Below are 23,784 nucleotides of genomic sequence, written 5' to 3' on the forward strand. Positions count from 1 at the left end.
TAGCTCCGGACATTATCTCCGGACATTAGCTCCGGACAAAACCACGGAAGTTGGCACAAATTGCAGGAAGTAGTATTCTAGGCAATTATAAATTAGATGGGCATTTCCTGAAGGAAATACATGGTGCTTGAACAGCGCTACCAGCTTTACAGCAGCACTTTTCACACACGGGACTGGGGGGCGCGCTTACTTTTTCACCCGGGGCGCGCTTACTTTTGCACCTGGGGGCGCACTTACTTTTGCACCCGGAGGCGCACTTACTTTTGCACCCGGGGGCGCACTTACTTTTGCACCCGGGGGCGCACTTACTTTTGCACCCGGGGGCGCACTTACTTTTGCACCCGGGGGCGCACTTACTTTTGCACCCGGGGGCGCACTTACTTTTGGGGCCGCACTTACTTTTGGTGGGCGGGGCTCCTCGGCCTCCGATTTGGTTGGTGGGGCCCCTCGTCCTCTGATTTGGTGGGTGGGGACCCTCGGCCTCCGATTTGGTGGGTGGGGACCCTCGGCCTCCGATTTGGTGGGCGGGGACCCTCGGCCTCCGATTTGGTGGGCGGGGACCCTCGACCTCCGATTTGGTGGGCGGGGACCCTCGGCCTCCGCTTTGGTGGGCGGGGACCCTCGGCCTCCAATTTGGTGGGCGGGGACCCTCGGCCTCCGATTTGGTGGGCGGGGACCCTCGGCCTCCGATTTGGTGGGCGGGGCCCCTCGGCCTCCGATTTGGTGGGCGGGGCCCCTCGGCCTCCGATGTGGTGGTCGGGGCCCCTCGGCCTCCGCTTTGGTGGGCGGGGCCCCTCGGCCTCCGCTTTGGTGGGCGGGGCCGCTCGGCCTTCGATTTGTTGGGCGGGGCTCCTCGGCCTTCGATTTGGTTGGCGGGGCCCCTCGGCCTCCGATTTGGTTGGTGGGGCCCCTTATCCTCCGATTTGGTGGGCGGGGACTCTCGGCCTCCGATTTGGTGGGCGGGGACCCTCGGCCTCCGATTTGGTGGGCGGGGCCCCTCGGCCTCCGATTTGGTTGGCGGGGCCCCTCGGCCTCCGATTTGGTGGGCAGGGACCCTCGGCCTCCGATTTGGTGGGCGGGGCCCCTCGGCCTCCGATTTGGTGGGCGGGGCCCCTCGGCCTCCGATTTGGTGGGCGGGGCCCCTCGGCCTCCGATTTGGTGGGCGGGGCCCCTCGGCCTCCGATTTGGTGTGTGCTCTGCCTGGGGCCACTGTGCTCTGCCTGGGGCCCCATATGCTGCCTGGGGCCCCTGTGCTCTGCCTGGGGCCCCATATGCTGCCTGGGGCCCCTGTGCTCTGCCTGGGGCCCCTGTGCTCTGCCTGGGGCCCCATGTTCTGCCTGGGGCCCCTGTGCTCTGCCTGGGGCCACTGTGCTCTGCCTGGGTGTAGGACACTGGTGACGTCACTTAGCTCCGGACATTAGCTCCGGACATTAGCTCCGGACATTAGCTCCGGACATTAGCTCCGGACAAAGCCACGGAAGTTGGCACAAATTGCAGGAAGTAGTATTCTAGGCAATTATATATTAGATTTTCTTTGGAAGGTTATGGTGAGCCACTGTGGCGTTGCTATTCTCTGGTTTCTGCACAGCTCCCTCTTTTGAGATATGTCTTGCATGTTTATTCAGTAAGATAGGGTTTCCCTTTATTTCTTGAAAAGTGTTCTTATGCCCTGAGATACTATGTCTATGTGTCAAACTCATGTGCGCTCCATGTCCTCGCTTGGCAGACATAATTTCCGGTGCATCATTTTGGAATGCAGAATGCGTTCCACGCATCTTTGTTGGTGATTCATGCCTTGTTTTGAAATCGGAACTGTCCGCGGATAACCTCTATAAGATGGCAGCACCCATAGGTGAATGACGCACACAGCATCCTTGTGGTCTGCTGGAGGGATATTTCTACGTTCCACGAGTCTCCTAAGGAATGCTGACAATCAAGGGGGGAAATGCAGTGGGACAAGGGATAAAGACCCTTATGTCATCATGGTTGATAAGTATCAGTATATTTTTTAACTGACTTTCTGTGATTCTCATATGGATGGGTTCTCTGCTATACGTTAATGACTATGGGGTGTGGAGGGTTGTGTTTACTATTTGAATCAGGCAGAAAACAGTGTATATATCTGCATGCTGATTGTGTCATTGAGGATTAGTTTAGGGAATATGCTATAAGAAATATCTTGTTGCTTGGGTTGTAAGTTAGTGTAACAATTTATGCTAATAAATCTGCATACCTTGAAGAAAGGTCGAGTAAAAGAGTAAACCTCTACATTTTGGGGATATAATATTTTCCCTAGTTGATAGATTCATGTATTTTCTCTCTCTTTATGCACATGTTTATGCTATCTTATCAAGATTTTTTCATTAGTCTTAATATAGTGTAGATGTTTAATTGGACATTCAGGGACACAATTGTTGAGCGGGGGCACCATATCACCAACATTAGTGTGCCAACCTCCGCAGTCAAGTAGGGTGACTAGCAACGATTATTAGGGATTCAATAGCCCCTTGCATGCTCTATTTCAATATTCCTGTACCTTATGTTTCCACCTGAATGTTTTTCACTGAACACACCTAACACATTATCTATTTTCAGAGTGTGTTTTCTATTCTTTTTGAGAGTGTTTAATAATATTAATAAAAGGTATTTTTTAGGGGGTCTATATTCTTACGGTTCCTATGACCATTGCAACCAACTGTCAGAGACATGTTGAAATCGCTGATGCAACCGATGTGGTCACAGGCTAAGATATGGGCGCATGTTATAGTTTAGCTCAACACTCAAAGATATGATTTTTCTACAGACCATATGGCTATATTAAAAGGGACACTGAAGGGCAAGTTTTAGACTGAAACACTAAACATTAATTCTAAATGTGGTTGTGCTAGAGTTGTGAGAAGCTGGCCTAAAGTTGGGTAGAAAATGTACCCCACCCACTTAAAAACAAGACTGGATATAAAACTCTGAATGTGAAAAAAAGCAAAATAGTTCTGTGAAATTATGCAGAATATAACTAATCACTAGAGATAAGTGAATAAATTGGATTGTAACATAGTTCTACTCTAATTCACAAAAATCTGCATTAGCCAAGATGTGGATTTATTTTGTAATTCGCCGGTTCCTATTTTTTTCTGAAACATAAAGAGCAATCAAAAGGTTAAAAAACCTAAAAAATTCTAAAATCACCTTACTGCTCACCTCTCTGGTCCCTCTGCTCCTCATCATCACCTTTCCAGTCATTTGTCACATCTTCTAATCCCAGGCGTTCCAGCAGAAACCCCCCCCCCCCAGGTCTCTCACACTGAGAAAAAAAATTCTAGCTCCCAGAAAGACCGGGGTGGTTCTGCACATGCACGTGCAAGGTCGCAGTGCGCATTGTGACATTATGACGTTGTGAGCTTTTGCTCACTTGCTATTTACCCTAGGTTGGGCCCTCCAGCTGGGCTCAGGTCCCAGAGGTCACTGCACATTGCATGTCTGTCAAGCCATGATGTGTGGCACACAGTAACCTTAGATTCCTGGTCACAGCCACAGATGCAATTTGCGACAGGGAAAGAAGAGACGGCTTTGAGAATCAAATGGTGTGCGGCAAGCAATGGAGCTGACGGACAGGTTAGCAGTGAGTATAACTTTTTTGCCATTTAAACTGTTGCCAACCAACTATGTTTGTGCATATTGGTGGTTTGCAATATGACTGCAAGATTTAATCAACATATCTGATTACAGAAGCATTTTAACACCTTTGAACATAATTTTGCAGTTTGTCAATGTGTAATTAATATACATTTATTCTAGGAATCTAAATACATTAATACTAAACAGCAGAACAAAAATAATAAGCACTATCTACTAAGAATACATTTAAAAACCTGAAATATTAAACTAAATGAATTTTTTTAAGGCATGCACAAATCTTTGAACATGTCAGTCCTTTTTCTAGTAAGAAGAATGATTGTCCTTATAATTTTTTTTCTAATAAAATATCCAAAAAGACTAACCTTTTCTAAATGTATCTTTGTCCAAAAAAAAGTAACACATACATTAATATAATTAACAGATGTAAGAAAGAAACAGATTGATTTGATTTTTAATGACTATTTCTGATGGGTGGACATTATATGATCCATAGGCTATGGTCATGTCCCAAGCATCAATTAAACCTATGTTAAGTCCCCTGAAGATGTCCTTCACCAAGAGATATTGAATGTATCCATGAAAATCACTAAATCGTTCAACATCATTATTTATATCTCTGGTGTTTCCTGTCTTTACGATGACTTTTGTATCCGGGCTTCTTACAAATAAATTTTCAATTGCTTTGCGAATATTAAGAACTCTCCTGATAAACAGGTCAAGAGGAAAAGGTCGGAAATGATGTCCTATAGAAATGACTATTATAATGTTAGCACCTCCACCAATTCTGTCTATTTCATTAGTGATATAGGCATGGTCCTTCATTGAAAAGAAGCTCCGAGTAACGAAGGGGTGTCCATGCTTCTTCCACTGGATGAAAATATGATTGGTCAAATCGAATTCTAAATATGTCTTATGCCAACCAATTCCATGATTATTAAACAACTTAAGTGCTGAAAACAAGAGAAAAAAAATGAATTGCTTTTAAAGCCAAAATAGTTCATTAAACTACATTTTATTAAACATTGAATAAAATTTAAAGTAGTTTGCGTAGATTGATATTAACATAATTAAGTAAAATATTGCATATAAAATGTTATAAAACAGATATCAAATGAATTACAATTCCAAAACTCATTTTATTATATAGTCATGTTCATATTATATCATTTATATAGAGAATGTCTATCTAGTTGTGTCAATTTCAATTTAATTGGACTTACTTAACTTGCAGAGTTGGGATAATCCTTATATTATCTGATCCCAAGATAAGCAATTACTTGTTAATCTTTGGGGGTCTAACCAGGAGCGTAAGGAGCGCGGGTGCAGAGGGTGCGACTGTGACCAGGTCAATGCAAGAGGGGAGCCAGCTATTTAAAGCTGGATGTTCAACCAGGGATAGAAAAATATTTAGAATTGAGAGAGTCCTCAGTGGTTGATACCTTTTAATGGCTAATTGAAAAGATGGTAACAAATTGCAAGCTTTCGAGACTAGGGTTGAGCTAAACGGATCGGACAAATTCAAAAATCTCCGACTTTCGGCAAAGTTGGGTTTCATGAAACCCGACCCGATCCTAGTGTGGGATCGGCCATGAGGTCAGCGATCTGCGCACAAAAGTCGCGTCGTATGACGCTTTCAGCGCCATTTTTCAGCCAATGAAGGAGGACACAGAGTGTGGGCAGCGTGATGACACAGGTCTCGGTCCCCACCATCTTAGAGAAGGGCATGACAGTGATTGGCTTGCTTTCTGCGGCGTCACAGGGGCTATAAAGGGGCATGCAGGCCGACGGCCATCTTACTTCTGCCGATCTTAGCATAGGGAGAGTTTGCTGCAGCTTCATCAGAAGAAGGGATATAGTTAGGGAGGGAAGATTAACCCCCAAACTGCTTGTTCTGTAGCGATTTCCACTGTCCAACACCACCTTTTCTTTGCAGGGACAGTGGAGGCTATATTTTTGTGCATCAGCTCTGTAGCTTATTAGGCTGCCTTATAAGGCTCCCTGATAGCTGCATTGCTGTTTGCACGCTGCTGTGCAAACCAACTGCTTTTTTAAAAGCAAAAATCCTGTTGCTCCTTTCTGCACAGTTATTTTGTGTATTTGTCCACACTTTTGTGTGCAGCAGTCCTTTTTATTGCTGGCTGCCATACTTGTCCTGAGATCATTGTAGGGAGATTGAAATTGTACTACAATCCTTGTATTTTTTCATATATTTTCCAGCCACTTTCTGCCACTTACATTGTGTTGTTTTATACACTGGGCCTGAGTTTTGGTTCAGTCTCCCCCCAAAAAAGTGAGATTCAAATTCTCACAAAGTGGATATACTTCAGTCCTGTTAGTTTGTCGTATAGCAGGCAGCCACTTTCTGCCACTTACATTGTGTTGTTTTATGCACTGGGCCTGAGTTTTGGTTCAGTCTCCCCCCCAAAAAAGTGAGATTCAAATTCTCACAAAGTGGATATACTTCAGTCCTGTTAGTTTGTCGTATAGCAGCCAGCCACTTTCTGCCACTTAGATTGTGTTGTTTTATGCACAGGGCCTGAGTTTTGGTTCAGTCTCCCAAAAAAAAGGGAGATTTAAATTCTCAACAAGTTTATATACACCTCCTACCTTGTTTTACAGTACCATTTACAAGTACTAGTGTGCCATCAGAAAGAGTCTTCAGTGCTGCTGGTTCAATACTGACCGAAAAAAGGACACGTCTAGCTACCCAAAAAAAAAAAGCCAGTGCCAACGAGTGGGCCCCCCCTGCTTGCTAAGGATCACAGCACTTGCAAAGTTGAAATACTTACCTCTCCCTGCTCCACCGCCATGACATATTTCACGTTTCCTGGGCCTATGAAAATCTTGAGCCAGCCCTACCCCCCACAACTTTAGCCAAATGACCCCTAGTTTTCAATGCCTAACTATTATTAAAATGTAAATTAATATTGTCAAGCTTAAGTAATAAGAATTGATGTTTTTGGCATTAAAATGGGCACTGTAGGTGTTATCCTGTCCTCCACTCACTGCTGACTTTGATTCCCCATTGACTTTCATTGGGTTTCGTGTTTCAGGAGGCCCCCGACTTTTTGCAATAATCGTCCGATTTCACCCGACCTGACTCTTGACAAAGTCTTGTTTCGCGAAACCCGACTCGATCCAAAAAAAGTAAAAGTCGTTCAACTCTATTCGAGACTACTGAGGTCTCTTCATCAGGCATAGACTAAAAGAAATTCTGGAGAATTACATATTTATGCACATCACATCACAGAAAAAAAACCCTGGATAAGACAGGTAACATGAAGCAGAATTACCATGAGTGATAAACAGTTATGTCCATAAATATTGGACCAGTTCTATGATAAGGAATGTTTTATTGTCCTCTGATTTGGGTCTGGTTCTGTTGTGATGACCCCACATAGTCTGAGGGGCAAATTCCTTAGTTGATGTAAAAAGACATAAATCCATGCGATACATTCATTCCTGCACTAAGACTGTCAACGGTCATTATCAGTTTATATTTCCATATTCTTCTGTCTCTTTGAGATTTGAACTTACCTTTTAATACAAGTAATTCCATGTCCATAATGTTATGATTGGGGAGACAAAAATGTATTGCCACAGGTAGATCCATTCTTTTTTCTCTTATTGTATGGTGATGAGAGTTCATTCTTGTTCTCAGTTTCTGCCCTGTCTCCCCTACATACAGACCCCCAGTTGAACATTTTGTGCAAATAATTAGGTACACCACATTAGAAGTGACGCAGCTGAAAGTACCTGGTATCTTGTAGTCCTGATGTGAATTGGGGATCTTTATCTTGTCCGTAGTCATTATAAATGGACAGGTTTTAAATTTTTTCTGATTGCAAGGAAAGGTACCTGCAGCTGTTGGAGAGGACAGGGAGCTTTTGACAATGATGCATCTTAGATTTGGGGGCTGCCTAAAACACAGTAGTGGGGGTTCTGGGAAAATGGATTGTAAGTGGGCATCTTTTTGCAGTAAAGGATGTAATTTCTGTGCAGCTCCCCTTAGCACCTCCAGACTTGGATTGTAGGTAACTACTAGAGATACTCGGTTATTTTCTTCTTTAGCTTTGTAATGTAGCAGGTGATTCTTTAAAGGGAACGGCCATCTTCCTGTGGCCGAGATGCGAACTCTGCTTCAGGAAAATGGCCGCCGCGATCTCCATCTGTGCACGTGCGGCAGCTCGCGGCCATTTTCCTGAAGCCCCGGGCAGCAGAGCGCTCCAACTGCGCACGCGCGGCCACAGGAAGATGGCCGCCCCCACCGATCACCAGGGATATAGCACAGATCGCGCTGTTTTTCGTCACCTGCGCAGTCGCAAACCACTACGCCACCAACGGAAACCTAAGCAAGATCTGGGGGAAGAAACAGCTTTGTCACCACGCCCATCAGACCAGACCAGCATGATTGACAAGCGAAAATGGCGACTTTGGTAAGTAATTTCGGCAGCTTAGGTGGGGAATCAGGGTAGAAAAAAAACACTTTTGTAAAGCACAGCTCATGCCCTATGTAGCGGTATTTTTATCTCCGAGTGAAAAATCGGGGTGACAGGTTCCCTTTAATATTCTTGTGGCTCTCATTTTGTCCTACTAAGGCCCTGGAAAAAACTGAACTCTGCAGTGATATGGAACATTTTTTCAGGAGACTGCGCCTGAGGGAATATTTGAATGATACAGAAGATTCAAAACCCACCTGGACTGAAGGAAAAGGGATCCTAACAACAAAGAAGAGGTCAGACTGGACAGCTCCACCTGGACGCAACCCCCATTTGGATAAATATATAGACTCCTTCAGACATTTGGTCAAATCCACCATCATAGATACTAACAGGAGACAAGCATCCAACATCAGTGCCCAGGAAAGAAAGGCCATACAGTCTCTAAAAAACAAACAAAGAAATCATCATCAAACCTGCTGACAAGGGAGGTGCAATAGTCATGATGAACACATCAGACTATATGAAGGAAGCAAACAGACAACTTATGGACATACACTACTACAAAAAATTGAAGTCGGATCCTACACAGGACTATTACAAGGATCTAAACAAGTTATTATCTTGTCCACAAGAGCCGATGACATGATACCAAAAAGTCCAAGAACAGGGATATACTACATGCTTCCCAAAATCCACAAATCTTGAAATCCAGGAAGACCAATTATTTCATGTGTGGCCACCCTTACTGAGCAGGTATCTGGATGGGTAGAGGGTATTCTTAAACTCCTGGTAAAGGACACCCAGCTACATTCAGGACACAACTGACCTATTGAATAAACGATCAGCAATAGGTCCTCTACCAGAAGGAATCATCCTGGCCAACATGGATGGGGAATCTTTGTACTCTAATATCCCACACCAGGATGGATTTAATGCCTGCAAATTCTTCCTGAAAAACACAGGGACTGATGTGGATTCTGTGGTGAAACTTATAAAATTCATCCTCCCCCACAATTACTTTGAATTTGACAACAAGATCTATCTACAGGAGACTGGCACAGCAATGGGAAGTAAAATGGCTCACAGTATGCAAATCTTTTCAATGCCAAGCTTGAAAGTGACACTTTGCTCTCATGTCCCATCAGGCCTCTGGCCAACTACCGTTACATTGATGACATTTTAATAATCTGGACGGGGTCTGAGCCACAGCTAAAGACGTTCCATGAACACTTTAATCAATTTCATCCCACCATCAACTTGACACTCAACTACTCCTGTACTGAAATTAACTTTTTGGACACCATCATTAAGCTGCAGATCAATAAAATAGAGACATCCCTGTATCAGAAGCCAATCGACCATCCAACATACCTTAAATAGGACAGTTTCCATCCATCCAAAACACCTTAAAAAAACTATTGTCTACAGCCAAGCCATCAGATACAATCGTATATGTTCCAACCCCATGGATAGGGATGAACACCTTGGTCACCTCAGAAAGACCTTTTTGTATCAGGGCTACCATAAAAGAACAATTGAAAACCAGATTACAAGAGCCACCAGAATATCAAGGAATCACCTGCTACATTACAAAGCTAAAGAAGAAAAAAACCGGGTACCTCTAGTAGTTACCTACAATCCAAATCTGGAGGTGCTAAGGGGAGCTGCAGATGCCCACTTACAATCCATTTTCCCAGACCCCCCACTACTGTGTTTTAGGCAGCCCCCAAATCTAAGATGCATCATTGTCAAAAGCTCCCTGTCCTCTCCAACAGCTGCAGGTACCTTTCCTTGCAATCTGAAAAAAATGTAAAACCTGTCTATTTATAATGATCATGGACAAGATAAAGAACCCTAATTCACATCAGGACTACAAGATACCAGGTACTTTCAGCTGCGTCACTTCTAATGTGGTGTACCTAATTATTTGTACTAAATGTCCAACTGGGGTCTGTATGTAGGGGAGACAGGGCAAAAGCTTAGAACAAGAATGAATTCTCACCGCCACACAATAAGAGAAAAAAGAATGGATCTACCTGTGGCAATACATTTTTGTCTCCCAAATCATAACATTATGGACATGAAATTACTTATATTAAGAGGTAAGTTCAAATCTCAAAGAGACAGAAGAATATGGGAATATAAACTGATGATGACCTTTGACAGTCTTAGTGCAGGAATGAATGTGTCACATGGATTTATGTCTTTTTACATCAACTAAGGAACTAAGGAATTTGCCCGTCAGACCATGTGGGGTCATCACAACAGAACCAGACCCCAATCAGAGGACAATAAAACATTCCTTATCTAAAAACTGGTCCAATATTTATGGACATAACTGTTTATCACTCATGGTAATTGTCACGATACCCGGGTATTAATGCTGCAGGGGAAACTGCACCCACCAGCAATGGAGCTGGATCAGAAATCAGGTAACTAACATGAACACCAACGGGACCTTTCACATGAGGCAGAGTGACCAGGTAAAGCAAAAGGACCTACAATCATGTGACAGAGTGGGAGGCGGTCAGGGGCGGAGCCAGATGCCAGGAAAACAGGGAAGGGACAAGCATAAAAGAATAGTGAAACAAACAGAGGTCTTAGCCAGGAGATAACAAGATACCAACAGGGAGAGTCAGAGAATAGTCAGAAGCCAAACCAGAAGTCAGTTATCCAGGAAAACGAATAAAGCAGGTGACAGCAAGACAATATGTAAGCCAGCACACACTTCAGAGGTCAAGCATACAGACTGCAGAAAACCTATAGCTGACAAGGTTACCAGGTTAGGAGCGAGTATAAATAGCCCTCCCATCTTGAAAGAGAGGCTAAAACATTAACCCTAGAGAACACAGGACAACCTTGTCCTAACCATGACAGTAATTCTGCTACATGTCACCTGTCTTATCCAGGGTTTTTTTTTCTGTGATGTGTTGTGCATAAATATGTGATTCTCCAGAATTTATTTTAGTCTATGCCTGATGAAGAGACCTGAGTAGTCTCGAAAGCTTGCAATTTGTTACCATCTTTTCAGTTAGCCATTAAACTGTATTAACCACTGAAGACCTCAATTCTAAATATTTTTCTATCTACTGGCTAACATGGTACCAAGATGTACATCTTTCCTGTATCCAGGGATAGACTTCAGGCTGATATGTATCACCGGGTCTCTGCACTGCAATACATGTGTGACGCCCGGGAGACCGAGGTACCCAGCACCAGATCAATGAAGTCCATCTCTTGAGGGGGATGTCACTAGTGGCTTGACCCGGTGCTGTGGCCTCAGGCGATGCACAATGTAAGGGATATCATGAAGGAACAGACACTTACTTGATCAGCAGCAGGTCCTCTCAGCTGTGATGACCCCGATCCTGGATCGATGGCCAAATGAAAGACTGAGGCGCTGAAACGTTTAACCAGTTTACTTCAACCAAAAAGGGATTTGCCACCAATACTGTCACCGGAGTCTGTTTAAGAACTCTGAATTACTTTGACCCTGTCAGGATTTCCACCTCTTATTATGCGCAGTTTCTGTATGGCCCTGCTGCTGTTTGTGAACTGGCTGCCGACCCAATCTGTCTCTTCTGTGCTCTGGTTTGACGGACAACCCGAGTCCTTTTTGTCGGCTTACCCCCTCTGGGAGTACCGCTGAACTCTGTGTCTGTTGCTGCGTCTTACCCTGGTGAAGCTGATATCACCTCACTTCCTTCCGGTTGCTGTATTATATATAATGAATATAGCCACGGATCCGGTATCCGTCTCTGCGCCTATTCTGGGTAGAGGTTATTGCTACCCGGTTCTCACAATGTCCTTTTTCTCTATTCCTCTTTTCCTACTATGGGTATTACGGGCCTATAATCCGTCATAGGGCTGTTAGGAGTTCAGTTATACGACCTCTCACTTTCAGCTCCTCAACCCAACTGCCAGTCCTTTTCTCAGACCAGAATAGATCAAGGGGAGTCTCTGGAGCTCCCCCTTCTGGCCGGAGATGATAGTGCAGTCTTGCTATTTTAGTATTTGTATTTATTTGGTGTCAATAACTATTTTTGTGGCAAATACCCCTAGGGGCGCCACAAATGCTGACTATGGTCAGAGGCCAACAGCTGACATTGGAAGGCAGCACATGGCAGTGACATCAAACGTTGCCCTCAGCAGGCACGCCGATGTCATCTGTTGGCCTCTATGCCAGCTACAGTCAAGGACACTGTGTGACAGGAGCCAGGAATGGCAGTAGAATGTGTTTTTCATGTGTTAGAGAAGAGTGGAAGAACAAGGACATACAGTGGGGAATATAAATATAAAATACACTGCCGATTTTGCAAGTTTTCCGACCTACAAATAATGGAGAGGTCTTGTAATTTTTATTGTAGGTACACTTCAATTGTTAAAGACAGAATTTAAAAATAAGAAAACAGAAAATGATTTTTACATAATTAATTTGCATTATATTGCATGAAATAAGTATTTTCTCACTTAAAAACCAGCAAGAATTCTAGCTCTCACAGACCTGTTAATTTTTCTTAAAGAAGCACCCCTACTCTGCACTCATTACCTGTATTAATTGCACCTATTTAAACTCGTTACCTGTATAAAAGATACCTGTCCACACACTCAATCATACTCCAACCTCTCCCCCATAGAAATATAGAATGTTAAGAGTTAGAAAGGACCTCAAGCATCATCGTGTCCAACCCATACTATGTGCAGGATTCACTAAACCATCTCTGACAGATGTCTGTTCAGCCTCTCTTTGAAGACTTCCATTGAAGGAGAATTCACCACCTCTTGTGGCAGCAAATGAGAATAATGATGATCCCTCTACACTGTGACATGCCTTCAGATATTTGAAGAGAGTATGTCCCCTCTTCACCTTTTTTTTGCAAGCTAAACATTCCCAAATCCTTTAACCATTCCTTATAGGACATATTTTGCAGTAAGCTCACCATCCTGGTAGCTCGTCTCTGAACTTGTTCCAGTTTTTCAATGTATTTTTTAAAATGTGATGCTCAGAACTGCACACAGTATTCCAAGTGAGGCCTGACCAAGGAGAAGTAGAGAGGAAAAATTACTTCACGTAGGACTTTATTTGCCTTTTTTGCTGCTGCATCACACTGCTAACTCATGTGCAGTCTGTGATCTATTAGTGTACCCAAGTCTTTTTCACATGTGCAGTTGCCCATATCTGAGCTCTCGGCAGGAGTCCAAGAAGGCCGGGTCATATATATGGGTTTCAACAAAGACACATGGAAGGTGTCGGTGATGTTCAGATGTGGTAGAAGACTGAGGCAGCAGACTACAGGGTTCACCTGTTCTAGGACAATGAAAAGACCTAGATAGCAGGGAGCAAATTTAGTGAACTCTACACACAGCCTGATGTTACGAGCCAAGAGCCACACTAAATCGCCAGGAGCAAAGAACAGAGCAGGACGATGATGTGTGTCAGTGGAGATCCTCATTCTCTCCTTAGAAGCCCTAACAGCATCCTGCATGCGGTCCTAGATGTGACGAGCCTCCACTGCCCAGTCCACCACCCTAAGGTTGGAAGATGAGACAGGCATGGGCATGGGAACGTGCAGATGCTGACTGTAGTTAAGGAGAAACGGCATCTGCCCTGTGGAATTGGAGACATTGTTATTTAGAGCAATCTACACCCAAGGCAGTAAGGATGCCCAGTCCTCATGCCTGGCAGAGACAAAATGCCATAGGTATGTGACCAGAGTATGCATAGCCCTCTCCATGAGCTCATTTGTCTCAGGATGATACGCAGAAGAGAGATTGAGCTCAATACCTGGCAACCAACAAAGCTGTCTCCAGAACCGAAAGGTGAACTAGGGACCCCGGTTACTGACAATCTTGTCAGGCATGCCGTGAAGGTGGAAAATATGCTTCACAAAAAGTACTGCCAAGGCCTGTGCTGATGGTACACGCGCAAGGGGAACCACATATACAGTACCATCTTGGAGAAATGGTTGGTGACTACCCAAATGACTGTGTTGTTACGGGACTTGGGCAAGTCCACAATAAAATCCATCCTGACCATCTCCCAGGACCCATCCGCCACCGGCAAGTGATGAAGCTAGCCCATGAGTCTAAGCCAGGAAGGCTGATTCCTGGCACAAGAGACACAAGCTTGAACGTAGTCACTCACGTCACGTGCCATCCACGGCCACCAATAAGTCCTCATCAAAAGCTCAATGGTCCTCTTGATGCTTAAATGCCCATCTAACTTGGAAGTGTGAGCCAAAAAGAGGACCTCCGGCTGTAGGTTAGATGGTACATAAGATTTTCCCGGAGGCACCTGCTTGAGTGAGACTGGAGCCACTGTTCGAAGACTCTCTGAAGGGACAATTAGCCATGGCTCGTCCCCCTCCTCGGATGAGACTATGGAACAAGATAGGGCGTCAGCATGTAAATTATTCTCCTCAGAGAGAAAATGAATAGTGAGATTAAATCAGGAGAAGAATAAAGACCACCTGGCCTGCCTAGCGAGAATTCAGCCTTTGGGCCGTCTGCAGATAGAGCAGATTTTTGTGGTCTGTAAATACTTGGAAGGGATGCCGAGCTCTCTATAGGCGATATCTCCACTCTGAGATGGCCAACTTCATAGCCAGTAACTCCCTGTCCCCAATAGAATAATTCCTCTCCAATGGTGAGAAAAAGAAATAAGGATGTTTCTGACCTTGAGCATCCTTCCGATATAGGACAGCTCCCGCACTGACGGAAAAGGCATCCACCTCCAGGATGAAGGGCTTATCCACATCTGGCCAATGTAGTGCAGGAGCCCTAGCGAAGTGGGACTTCAAGGAAGCAAAGGCCTTAGAAACATCCTCAGTCCATTGCTTAGGGTTAGCTCCCTTCTTGGTGAGGGCTACCAAGGGAGCTCCCAAAGGAGAGAAGTGGGGGATGAACTGAGGTAGCAGTTAATAAATCCCAAAAAGCGCTGCCTTTAAGGGAATGTGGCTCCTACCAGTTCAACACCAATTCCACCTTGTCAGGATCCATTGCCAAACCCTTGGCTGAAATGATGTACCCAAGGAATGGTAGGGACTCCTGCTCAAACACACACTTCTCTAGTTTGGCATAGAGAAAGTTGGCATGCAAGAGATGAAAGACTCTTGCCACCTTTCTATGATGAGTATCCAGATCGGGAGAAAAAATAAGTATGTCATCCATGTAGATGACTCCCAGAAAATGTCATTGACGAAGCCTGGAGCGTTACAGAGACCGAAAGGCATTACCAAGTACTCATAATGACTGCCCCGAGTATTAACCCCTTCGCCACATGTGCCGTACTAGTACGGCGCTGCCGGCACTGCATTAGTGCCAGCCGCAGTACTAGTGCGGCGCATCGATCACCGCGGTCTCGCGCTGAGCGCCACGGTGATCGGGTGCGGGTGTCAGCTGTATATGACAGCTGACACCCCGCAGCAATGCCCACGATCGGCGCTATCGCCGATCGCGGGCATTTAACCCCTCTGATGCCGCTGTCAATAGTGACAGCGGCATAGAGGGGGATCGCGCAGGGACGGGGGCTCCCTGCGCTCTCCCACCGGAGCAACGCGATGAGATCGCGCTGCTCTGGTGACCTGGAAGGAGTCCCTGGATCCAAGATGGCCGCGGGACTCCTTCCGGGTCATGAGATGACCCTGCTTGCCGGCGTCTGCTGAGAATTGCTCATAGCAGGCGCCGGCAAGCCTCTGCAATGTGCCTGTCACATCGGTGATCTGACAGAGTGCTGTGCACACTGTCAGATCATCGATCTGTGATGTCCCCCCCTGGAACAAAGTAAAAAAGTAAAAAAAAAAATTTTCCACATGTGTAAAAAAAAAAAAAAAAAAAAATTCCTAAATAAAGAAAAAAAAATATTCCCATAAATACATTTCTTTATCTAAATTAAAAAAAATCACACAATAAAAGTACACATATTTAGTATCGCCGCGTCCGTAACGACCCCACCTATAAAACTATATCACTAGTTAACCCCTTCAGTGAACACCGTAAAAAAAAAAAAAACGAGGCAAAAAACAACGCTTTATTCTCATACCGCCAAACAAAAAGTGGAATAACACGCGATCAAAAAGATGGATATAAATAACCATGGTACCACTGAAAACGTCATCTTGTCCCGCATAAAAAAAGCCACCATACAGCATTATCAGTAGAAAAATAAAAAAGTTATAGTCCTCAGAATAAAGCGATGCAAAAACAATTATTTTTTTATATAAAATAGTTTTTATTGTGTAAAAGCGCCAAAACATAAAAAAATTACATAAATGAGGTATCGCTGTAATCGTACTGACCCGAAGAATAAAACTGCTTTATCCTTTTTACCAAACGCGGAACGGTACAAACGCCCCCCCTAAAAGAATTTCAGGAATTGCTGGTTTTTGTTCATTCCGCCTCCCAAAAATCGGAATAAAAAGCGATCAAAAAATGTCATGTACCCGAAAATGGTACCAATAAAAACTTCAACTCGTCTCGCAAAAAACAAGATCTCACATGACTCTGTGGACCAAAATATGGAAAAATTATAGCTCTCAAAATGTGGTGATGCAAAAACTATTTTTTGCAATAAAAAGCGTCTTTTAGTGTGTGATGGCTGCCAGTGCCAACCATAAAAATCCGCCCAAAAAACGCTATAAAAGTAAATCAAATCCCCCTTCATCACCCCCTTAGTTAGGGAAAAATAATAAAATGTAAAAAAATATATTTATTTCCATTTTCCCGTTAGGCTACTTTCACACTAGCGTCGGTACGGGGCCGTCGCGCTGCGTCGGCCCGACATACCGACGCATACTGTGCAAGCGCCGCACAACGGGGGCAGCGGATGCTGTTTTTCCACGCATCCGCTGCCCCATTGTGAGGTGCGGGGAGGTGGGGGCGGAGTTCCAGCCGCGCATGCGCGGTCGGAAATTGTGGACCGTCGGCACAAAAAAAGTTACATGTAACGTTTTTTGCTGCCGGCGGTCCACCACAACACAACGCAACCGTCGCACGACGCTTGCGACGTGTGTCAATACGTCGCTAATGTTAGTCTATGGGGAACAAACGCATCCTGCAGATGACTTTGCAGGATGCGTTTTTTCACCAAAACGACGCATTGCGACGTATGCAAAAAAAACGCTAGTGTGAAAGTAGCGCTAGGGTTAGGACTAGGGTTAGGGCTAGGGTTAGGGTTGGGGTTAGGGCTAGGGTTAGGGCTGGGGTTAGGGCTAGGGTTAGGGCTGGGGTTAGGGTTGGGGTTAGGGTTTCAGTTAGAATTGGGGAGTTTTCACTGTTTAGGCACATCAGGGGCTCTCCAAACACGACATGGCGTCCGATCTCAATTCCAGCCAATTCTGCTTTGAAAAACTAAAACAGTGCTCCTTCCCTTCCGAGTTCTCCTGTGCGCCCAAACAGTGGTTCCCCCCAACATATGGGGTATCAGCGTTCTCAGGACAAGTTGGACAACAACTTTTGGGGTCCAATTTGTCCTGTTACCCTTGGGAAAATAAAAACGTGGGGGCTAAAATATAATTTTCGTGGAAAAAAATATATTTTTTATTTTCGCGGCTCTGCGTTATAAACTGTAGTGAAACACTTGGGGGTTCAAAGTTCTCACAACACATCTAGATAAGTTCCGTGGGGGGTCTAGTTTCCAACATGGGGTCACTTGTGGGGGGTTTCTACTGTTTAGGTGCATCAGGGGCTCTGCAAATGCAACATGACACCTGCAGACCAATCCATCTAAGTCTGCATTTCAAACGGCGCTCCTTCCCTTCCGAGCTCTGCCGTGCGCCCAAACAGTGGTTCCCCCCAATGTATGGGGTATCAGCGTACTCAGGACAAATTGGACAATAACCTTTGTGGTCCAATTTCTCCTGTTACCCTTGGGGAAAAAAAATTGCGGGCTAAAACATCATTTTGTGGAAAGAAAAAATGATTTTTTAATTTTCACAGCGCTACATTCTAAACTTTAGTGAAACAATTGGGGGTTAAAAGTGCTCACCACACATCTAGATAAGTTCCTTAGGGGGTCTTCTTTCCAAAATGCTGTCACTTGTGGGGGTTTCCACTGTTTAGGCACGTCAGGGGCTCTCCAAACACGACATGGGTTCCGATCTCAATTCCAGCCAATTTTGCATTGAAAAGTCAAATGGCGCTCCTTCCCTTCCGAGCTCTGCCATGTGCCCAATCAATGGTTTACTCCAACATGTGGGGTATCGGCGTACTCAGGACAAATTGTACAACGACTTTTGTGGTCCAATTTCTCCTGTTACCCTTGGTAAAATAAAACAAATTAGATCTGAAGTAAAAATTTTGTGAAAAAAAAGTTAAATGTTCAATTTTTTTTAAACATTCCAAAAATTCCTGTGAAGCAGCTGAGGAGTTAATAAACTTTTTGAATGTGGTTTTGAGTACCTTGAGGGGTGCAGTTTTTAGAATGGTGTCACTTTTTGGCATTTTCTGTCATATAGACCCCTCAAAGTCACTTCAAGTGTGAGGTGGTCCGTAAAAAAAATGGTTTTGCAAATTTTGTTGCAAAAATGAGAAATCGCTGGTCAACTTTTAACCCTTATAACTCCCTAACAAAAAAAAATTATGTTTCCAAAATTGTGCTGATGTAAAGCAGACATGTGGGAAATGTTGTTTATTAACTATATTATGTGATATAGCTCTCTAATTTAAGGGCATAAAAATGAAAAATTTGAGAATTGCTAAATTTTCATAATTTTCGACAAATTTCTGTTTTTTTCACAAATAAATGCAAGTCATATCGAAGAAGTTTTACCACTATCATAAAGTACAATATGTCACGAGAAAACAATCTCAGAATCACCAGGATCCGTTGAAGCGTTTCAGAGTTATGACCTCATAAAGTGACAGTGGTCAGAATTGTAAAAATTGGCCGTGTCACTTAGGTGAAAACAGGCTTTGGGGTGAAGGGGTTAAACACAGTATTCCATTCGTCGCCTTCTCAAATGCGAATTAAGTTATAGGCGCCACAAAGATGCAATTTAGAAAATATTCTAGCACCCCACAGTCTGTCAAAGAGCTCAGAGATGAGTGGCAAAGGGTATTTGTTCTTAATGGTCATGGCATTCAAACCCCCGTAATCAATGCAAGGACGAAATTCCCCACTCTTATTCTGGACAAAGAAGAACCCAGCAGGAGACACTGACTTCCTAATAAACCCTCTTGCCAGATTTTCCTTGACATACTCTGCCATGGCCTCAGTCGGGTAGACAAACCCACGAGGAGACTCTGCCCAAGAATAAGGTCTATAGGGAAATCATAAGGGCAATGAGGAGGTTGTCTCCACAACCCTTTTTTGAAAACACGTCCGCATATTGCCAGTAGTGCTTAGGAAGAGAGGTTAGATCTGAAATGACCTCAGACAACACAACCTGGACTTGGGCCCTAAGACACTGTCCCTCATATGACCTACTCCATCCCAGTATTCTCGCAGTAGACCAATCAATGTGAGGTGAGTGGTGAAGCAACCAAGGTATGCCTAGCAGTAACTCATCAATACCCTCGGGGATGACCAACAAAGAGATTATTTCCTGTTGTCTTGGAGAAAATATGAGAGTAAGCGAAATGTTCTGATGAGTGATTTGAGAGGATAGTGTGGAACCATTAACCACCCGGATGGTAACTGGCATAGAGAGCATCACTAGGGGTATTGTGTGCCATTGAGCGAATGTGGAAGACATAAAATTACCCTCAGCCCCGGAATCCACGCATGCCTCTGTTGTGTGAGAGGTCAACTCATCGGACAGAGTTACCTTAAAGGTTAATTTGGAGGACACTTCTGCTGTGTCTAGTCTGCATCCTCCGATAGCCACTAGACATGGTTGTTTCCCTGATGCCTGGGACACTTATTAGCGTAATGACCTGCCTGCCTACAAACATAAGCAGGTCGGGTGTGGACAAATGGAACAAGACCTAGTTTCCGCTCGAGATACCTCAATCTACTTCACAGGCTTGCTAGTCTGAGCCGGAAACTCCAAAGGATTGGAAAAATTTGGGGCCAGCCGAATCCTTTGTCTACACTGAGCTCGCTCCAAACTTTGTTCGACATGCAGAAGATTGATGCAAGTGGACAGCGATATTAAGTTCTCCAATGTAGCAGGAATCTCCCTAGTCGCCAGAGCATCTTTTTTTGGTCAGCAAGACACCTCCAAAATACAGGGATCAGTACCTTATCGGGCCTCTCCAGCTCGGTTGCTATAGTTCAAAACTGGATGGTGAACTGGCTGACCATGGAAGAGCCCAGGGTTAAAGCCAAGAGTTGGAGCACGGCGTCATGGGTAACTCAAGGTCCTAAAAAGACCTGTTTCAAAGCGCTCAGAAAGCTAGAGGTGCTATGAACCACCTGGTCATTAGAATCCCACAGTGGCGTGGCCCACTCCAACGCCCTGTCCTTCAATAGAGAGACCACAAATCCCACTTTGGCTTGCTCAGATGAGAATCATGAAGCCAGTAGCTCCAACTGAATAACGCACTGATTCATGAATCCCCTGCAAACCTTGCTGTCCCCTAAGAACTTATTGGGTAGTGGGAAATGCGAGAAAGATGGAACAGGGGTTGCAGCAGAAACCCTGGTGGAAACCTCACTGACTCCTTGTGATGCTTCTGCTGCAGCATCCACTGTTGCAGTCGCCCGCTCAAGAGCAGACAACCTGCCCTCCAGCTGCTGGATGTTTCTCTGTAGATGTTGCTCATATGCCATTGCCAGCCAGACCCTGGCGCTAGTATACAGTTAGGGTTGGCAGATTGCACCACATAAGTTTAATAGTAAAGTGCAATCGCAACCCGGGGTCCACCATGCAGAGATGTTAAACTGCTGCTAATGTGAACAATGATGGAACACACAGCAAGCGATTTCTTGCACACACTGAATTAAAAGGCACTCAGTGTGAACAGCACATGAACTGCACTCGCAAGCTGAAATAAAACAAGCTCTGCAAAAGAGCTGTGTCACTCGCACAAAGAAGCGGAACGGATGTTTTGCAACTGAGCTGTGTCACTCAGACACAGAAACAGAACAGGTATGGCGCTAGACACGACCCCTGTTAACCATGAGAGGCTGCATTAGCAGGCTCCTGGTTATAAATGTATTTAACCCCTTCAGATGGATTTACAGCGTGGGACATGACTGTACGGCGGACAGGCATGGGATATTGTTGCTCTTTTATTTTCCTTTTTTTCAGAAGAACGAGGTTCTTTAGGTGGATTGAGCGTACAATAAAGATATTAAAAACCCATGTGTTTATTTCATTAAAATACTGTACTTTATTCATAATGTGTGTGCATCTTACAGATGTGTCTTTTCTGGGGTGGCTGGGGGAAGATGTTTAGCCAGGGGGGGCAATAGTCATGGTCCCTCTCTAGGCTATTAATATCTGCCCTCAGTCACTGGCTTTCCCACTCTGGTAGAGAAAATTGCGAAGAAGCACATGCCAGATTTTTCTATAATTTAACTCTTTATTTTAACACCTAGAGCTCCCAACATTTTTAGTGAGTAGTGTTGAGCATTCCGATACCGCAAGTATCGGGTATCGGCCGATATTTGAGGTATCGGAAGTCCGATACCGAGATCCGATACTTGCCGCATATCGAATACCGGAATCGGAAGTTCTCAATTCAAACAGCACGAATTCAGCCAATGAGGAATGATTACAAGTGTGGGCACATCCTGTTCAGCATGGTGGGCATGAAACTACTGGCAAGGCTGTGATTGGCTGCTGAAATGATATCATGCTGCAGTTTAAAAGTCGCTGGCGCCATTTTGGGCTCACTCTGCTGTGAATTCAGTTAGTGACAGGACGCTGTGTTCTGACTGAGGGCCAGTTGAGATAGCGATTTGCTTCTTTGTGCTTTTCCCAGGCTAATTTAGCAACCGCTGTGTGTTCACCTTGCTTTTGCCTTGCAGCGCTGTTTTCACGGCGATCTGCAAGGTTTCTGTGTGTGTGTGTGTGTGTGACTGCAGCCCACTCTCTAGTCTGTGTGCAGCCATAGCTGGTTGTATTCAGGTCAGGGTGGTTCACTGCCTCATACTGTTCTATCCATTCCATTGTCCTTTTTTGCAAGTAGTGCAGGCTGCTGCACATTTTTTTCAAATAATTCCTATTAGTGACTTTCCACCCGTATCCAGCTAAATTGTGGAAAAACACTACATAGGATAACCTAGAGTAGTTTTTTTGGGCCTTGCAGCGCCGTTTACGGCTGTCTGCACGGTCTCCGTGTGAGTGCAGCTCACCCTGTAGTCTGTGTGCAGCCACAGCCGGTTGTATCCAGCTCAGGGGGGTTCACTGACTCATACAGTTCTATCCATTCCATTGTCCTTTTTTGCAAATAGTGCAGCCCGCTGCACATTTTTTCAAATAATTCCTATTAGTGGCTTTCCACCCGTATCCAGCTAAATTGTGGAAAAACACTACATAGGATAACGTAGAGGAGGTTTTTGGGGCATTGCAGCGCCGTTTACGGCTGTCTGCACGGTCTCCGTGTGAGTGCAGCACTCCTGTCATGATCTCCATGGCTAGAGAACATAGCATAAGCCTATATAGGAACAAGCTCTTGGAAGATGGGAACTGTACTGACCATGAACTAAACCTACCGCACAACTAGAAGTAGCCAGGTAGCATGTCCTACTTTTTATCCCTATATGCCCAGCGCCGGCCGGAGAACTAAATAATGCTAGCAGAGGGAAATATAAGACCTGGCTCACCTCTAGAGAAATGCCCAAAAAGGAGACAGAGGCCCCCCACATATATTGGCGGTGATTTCAGATGAAATAACAAACACAGCAGGAAAATAGTTTTAGCAAATTTGAGGTCCGCTTTCTAGATAGCAGAAGACAGAAAGAACACTTTCATGGTCAGCAGAAAACCCTAACAAAACACCATCCAGAAATTACTTTAGGACTCTGGCATTAACTCATAATACCAGAGTGGCAATTCCTGATCAACAAGAGCTTTCCAGACACAGTAACGAAACTGCAGCTGTGAACTGGAACCAAAAAGCAAAAACAAACATGGACGAAAGTCCAACTTATCTAGTAGATGTCTGGGAGCAGGAACAAGCACAGAGAGGCTTCTGATAACATTGTTGACCGGCAAGCAACTAACAGAGAAGCCAGATTATATAGCGACACCCAGATCTGATGAGAACAGGTGAACAGGAAAGATGATGACACAAGTTCAATTCCACCAGTGGCCACCGGGGGAGCCCAAAATCCAAATTCACAACAGTACCCCCCCCTCAAGGAGGGGGCACCGAACCCTCACCAGAACCACCAGGGCGATCAGGATGGGCCCTATGAAAGGCACGAACCAGATCGGAGGCATGAACATCAGATGCAGTGACCCAAGAATTATCCTCCTGGCCGTATCCCTTCCACTTGACCAGATACTGGAGTCTCCGTCTGGAAACACGGGAGTCTAGGATTTTCTCCACAACGTACTCCAACTCACCCTCAACCAACACCGGAGCAGGAGGCTCAACGGAAGGCACAACAGGTACCTCATACCTGCGCAATAACGACCGATGAAAAACGTTATGAATGGAAAAGGATGCAGGGAGGTCTAAACGGAAGGAAACAGGGTTAAGAATCTCCAATATTTTATACGGACCGATGAACCGAGGCTTAAACTTAGGAGAAGAGACCCTCATAGGGACAAAACGAGAAGACAACCACACCAAATCTCCAACACAAAGCCGA

At 44.8% G+C, this 23,784-nt stretch overlaps 2 protein-coding genes across 2 annotated transcripts in view; both read right to left on the reverse strand.

The window, feature by feature from the left end:
- LOC143765633 (NXPE family member 4-like) overlaps positions 1 to 23,784 on the reverse strand; it is a 298,399-nt gene that overhangs the window by 176,182 nt on the left and 98,433 nt on the right. The window lies entirely within an intron of this gene.
- LOC143765631 (NXPE family member 2-like) overlaps positions 3,366 to 23,784 on the reverse strand; it is a 354,683-nt gene continuing 334,264 nt past the window's right edge. Inside the window, exon 6 of the mRNA XM_077252479.1 lies at positions 3,366 to 4,586. Within this exon, the coding sequence (XP_077108594.1) occupies positions 4,051 to 4,586 (536 nt within the window). The 3' untranslated portion in view covers positions 3,366 to 4,050. The remainder of the gene's footprint in view (positions 4,587 to 23,784) is intronic.

Source organism: Ranitomeya variabilis, chromosome 4 (genome assembly GCF_051348905.1).
Source record: "Ranitomeya variabilis isolate aRanVar5 chromosome 4, aRanVar5.hap1, whole genome shotgun sequence".
Lineage (NCBI taxonomy): Eukaryota > Metazoa > Chordata > Amphibia > Anura > Dendrobatidae > Ranitomeya > Ranitomeya variabilis.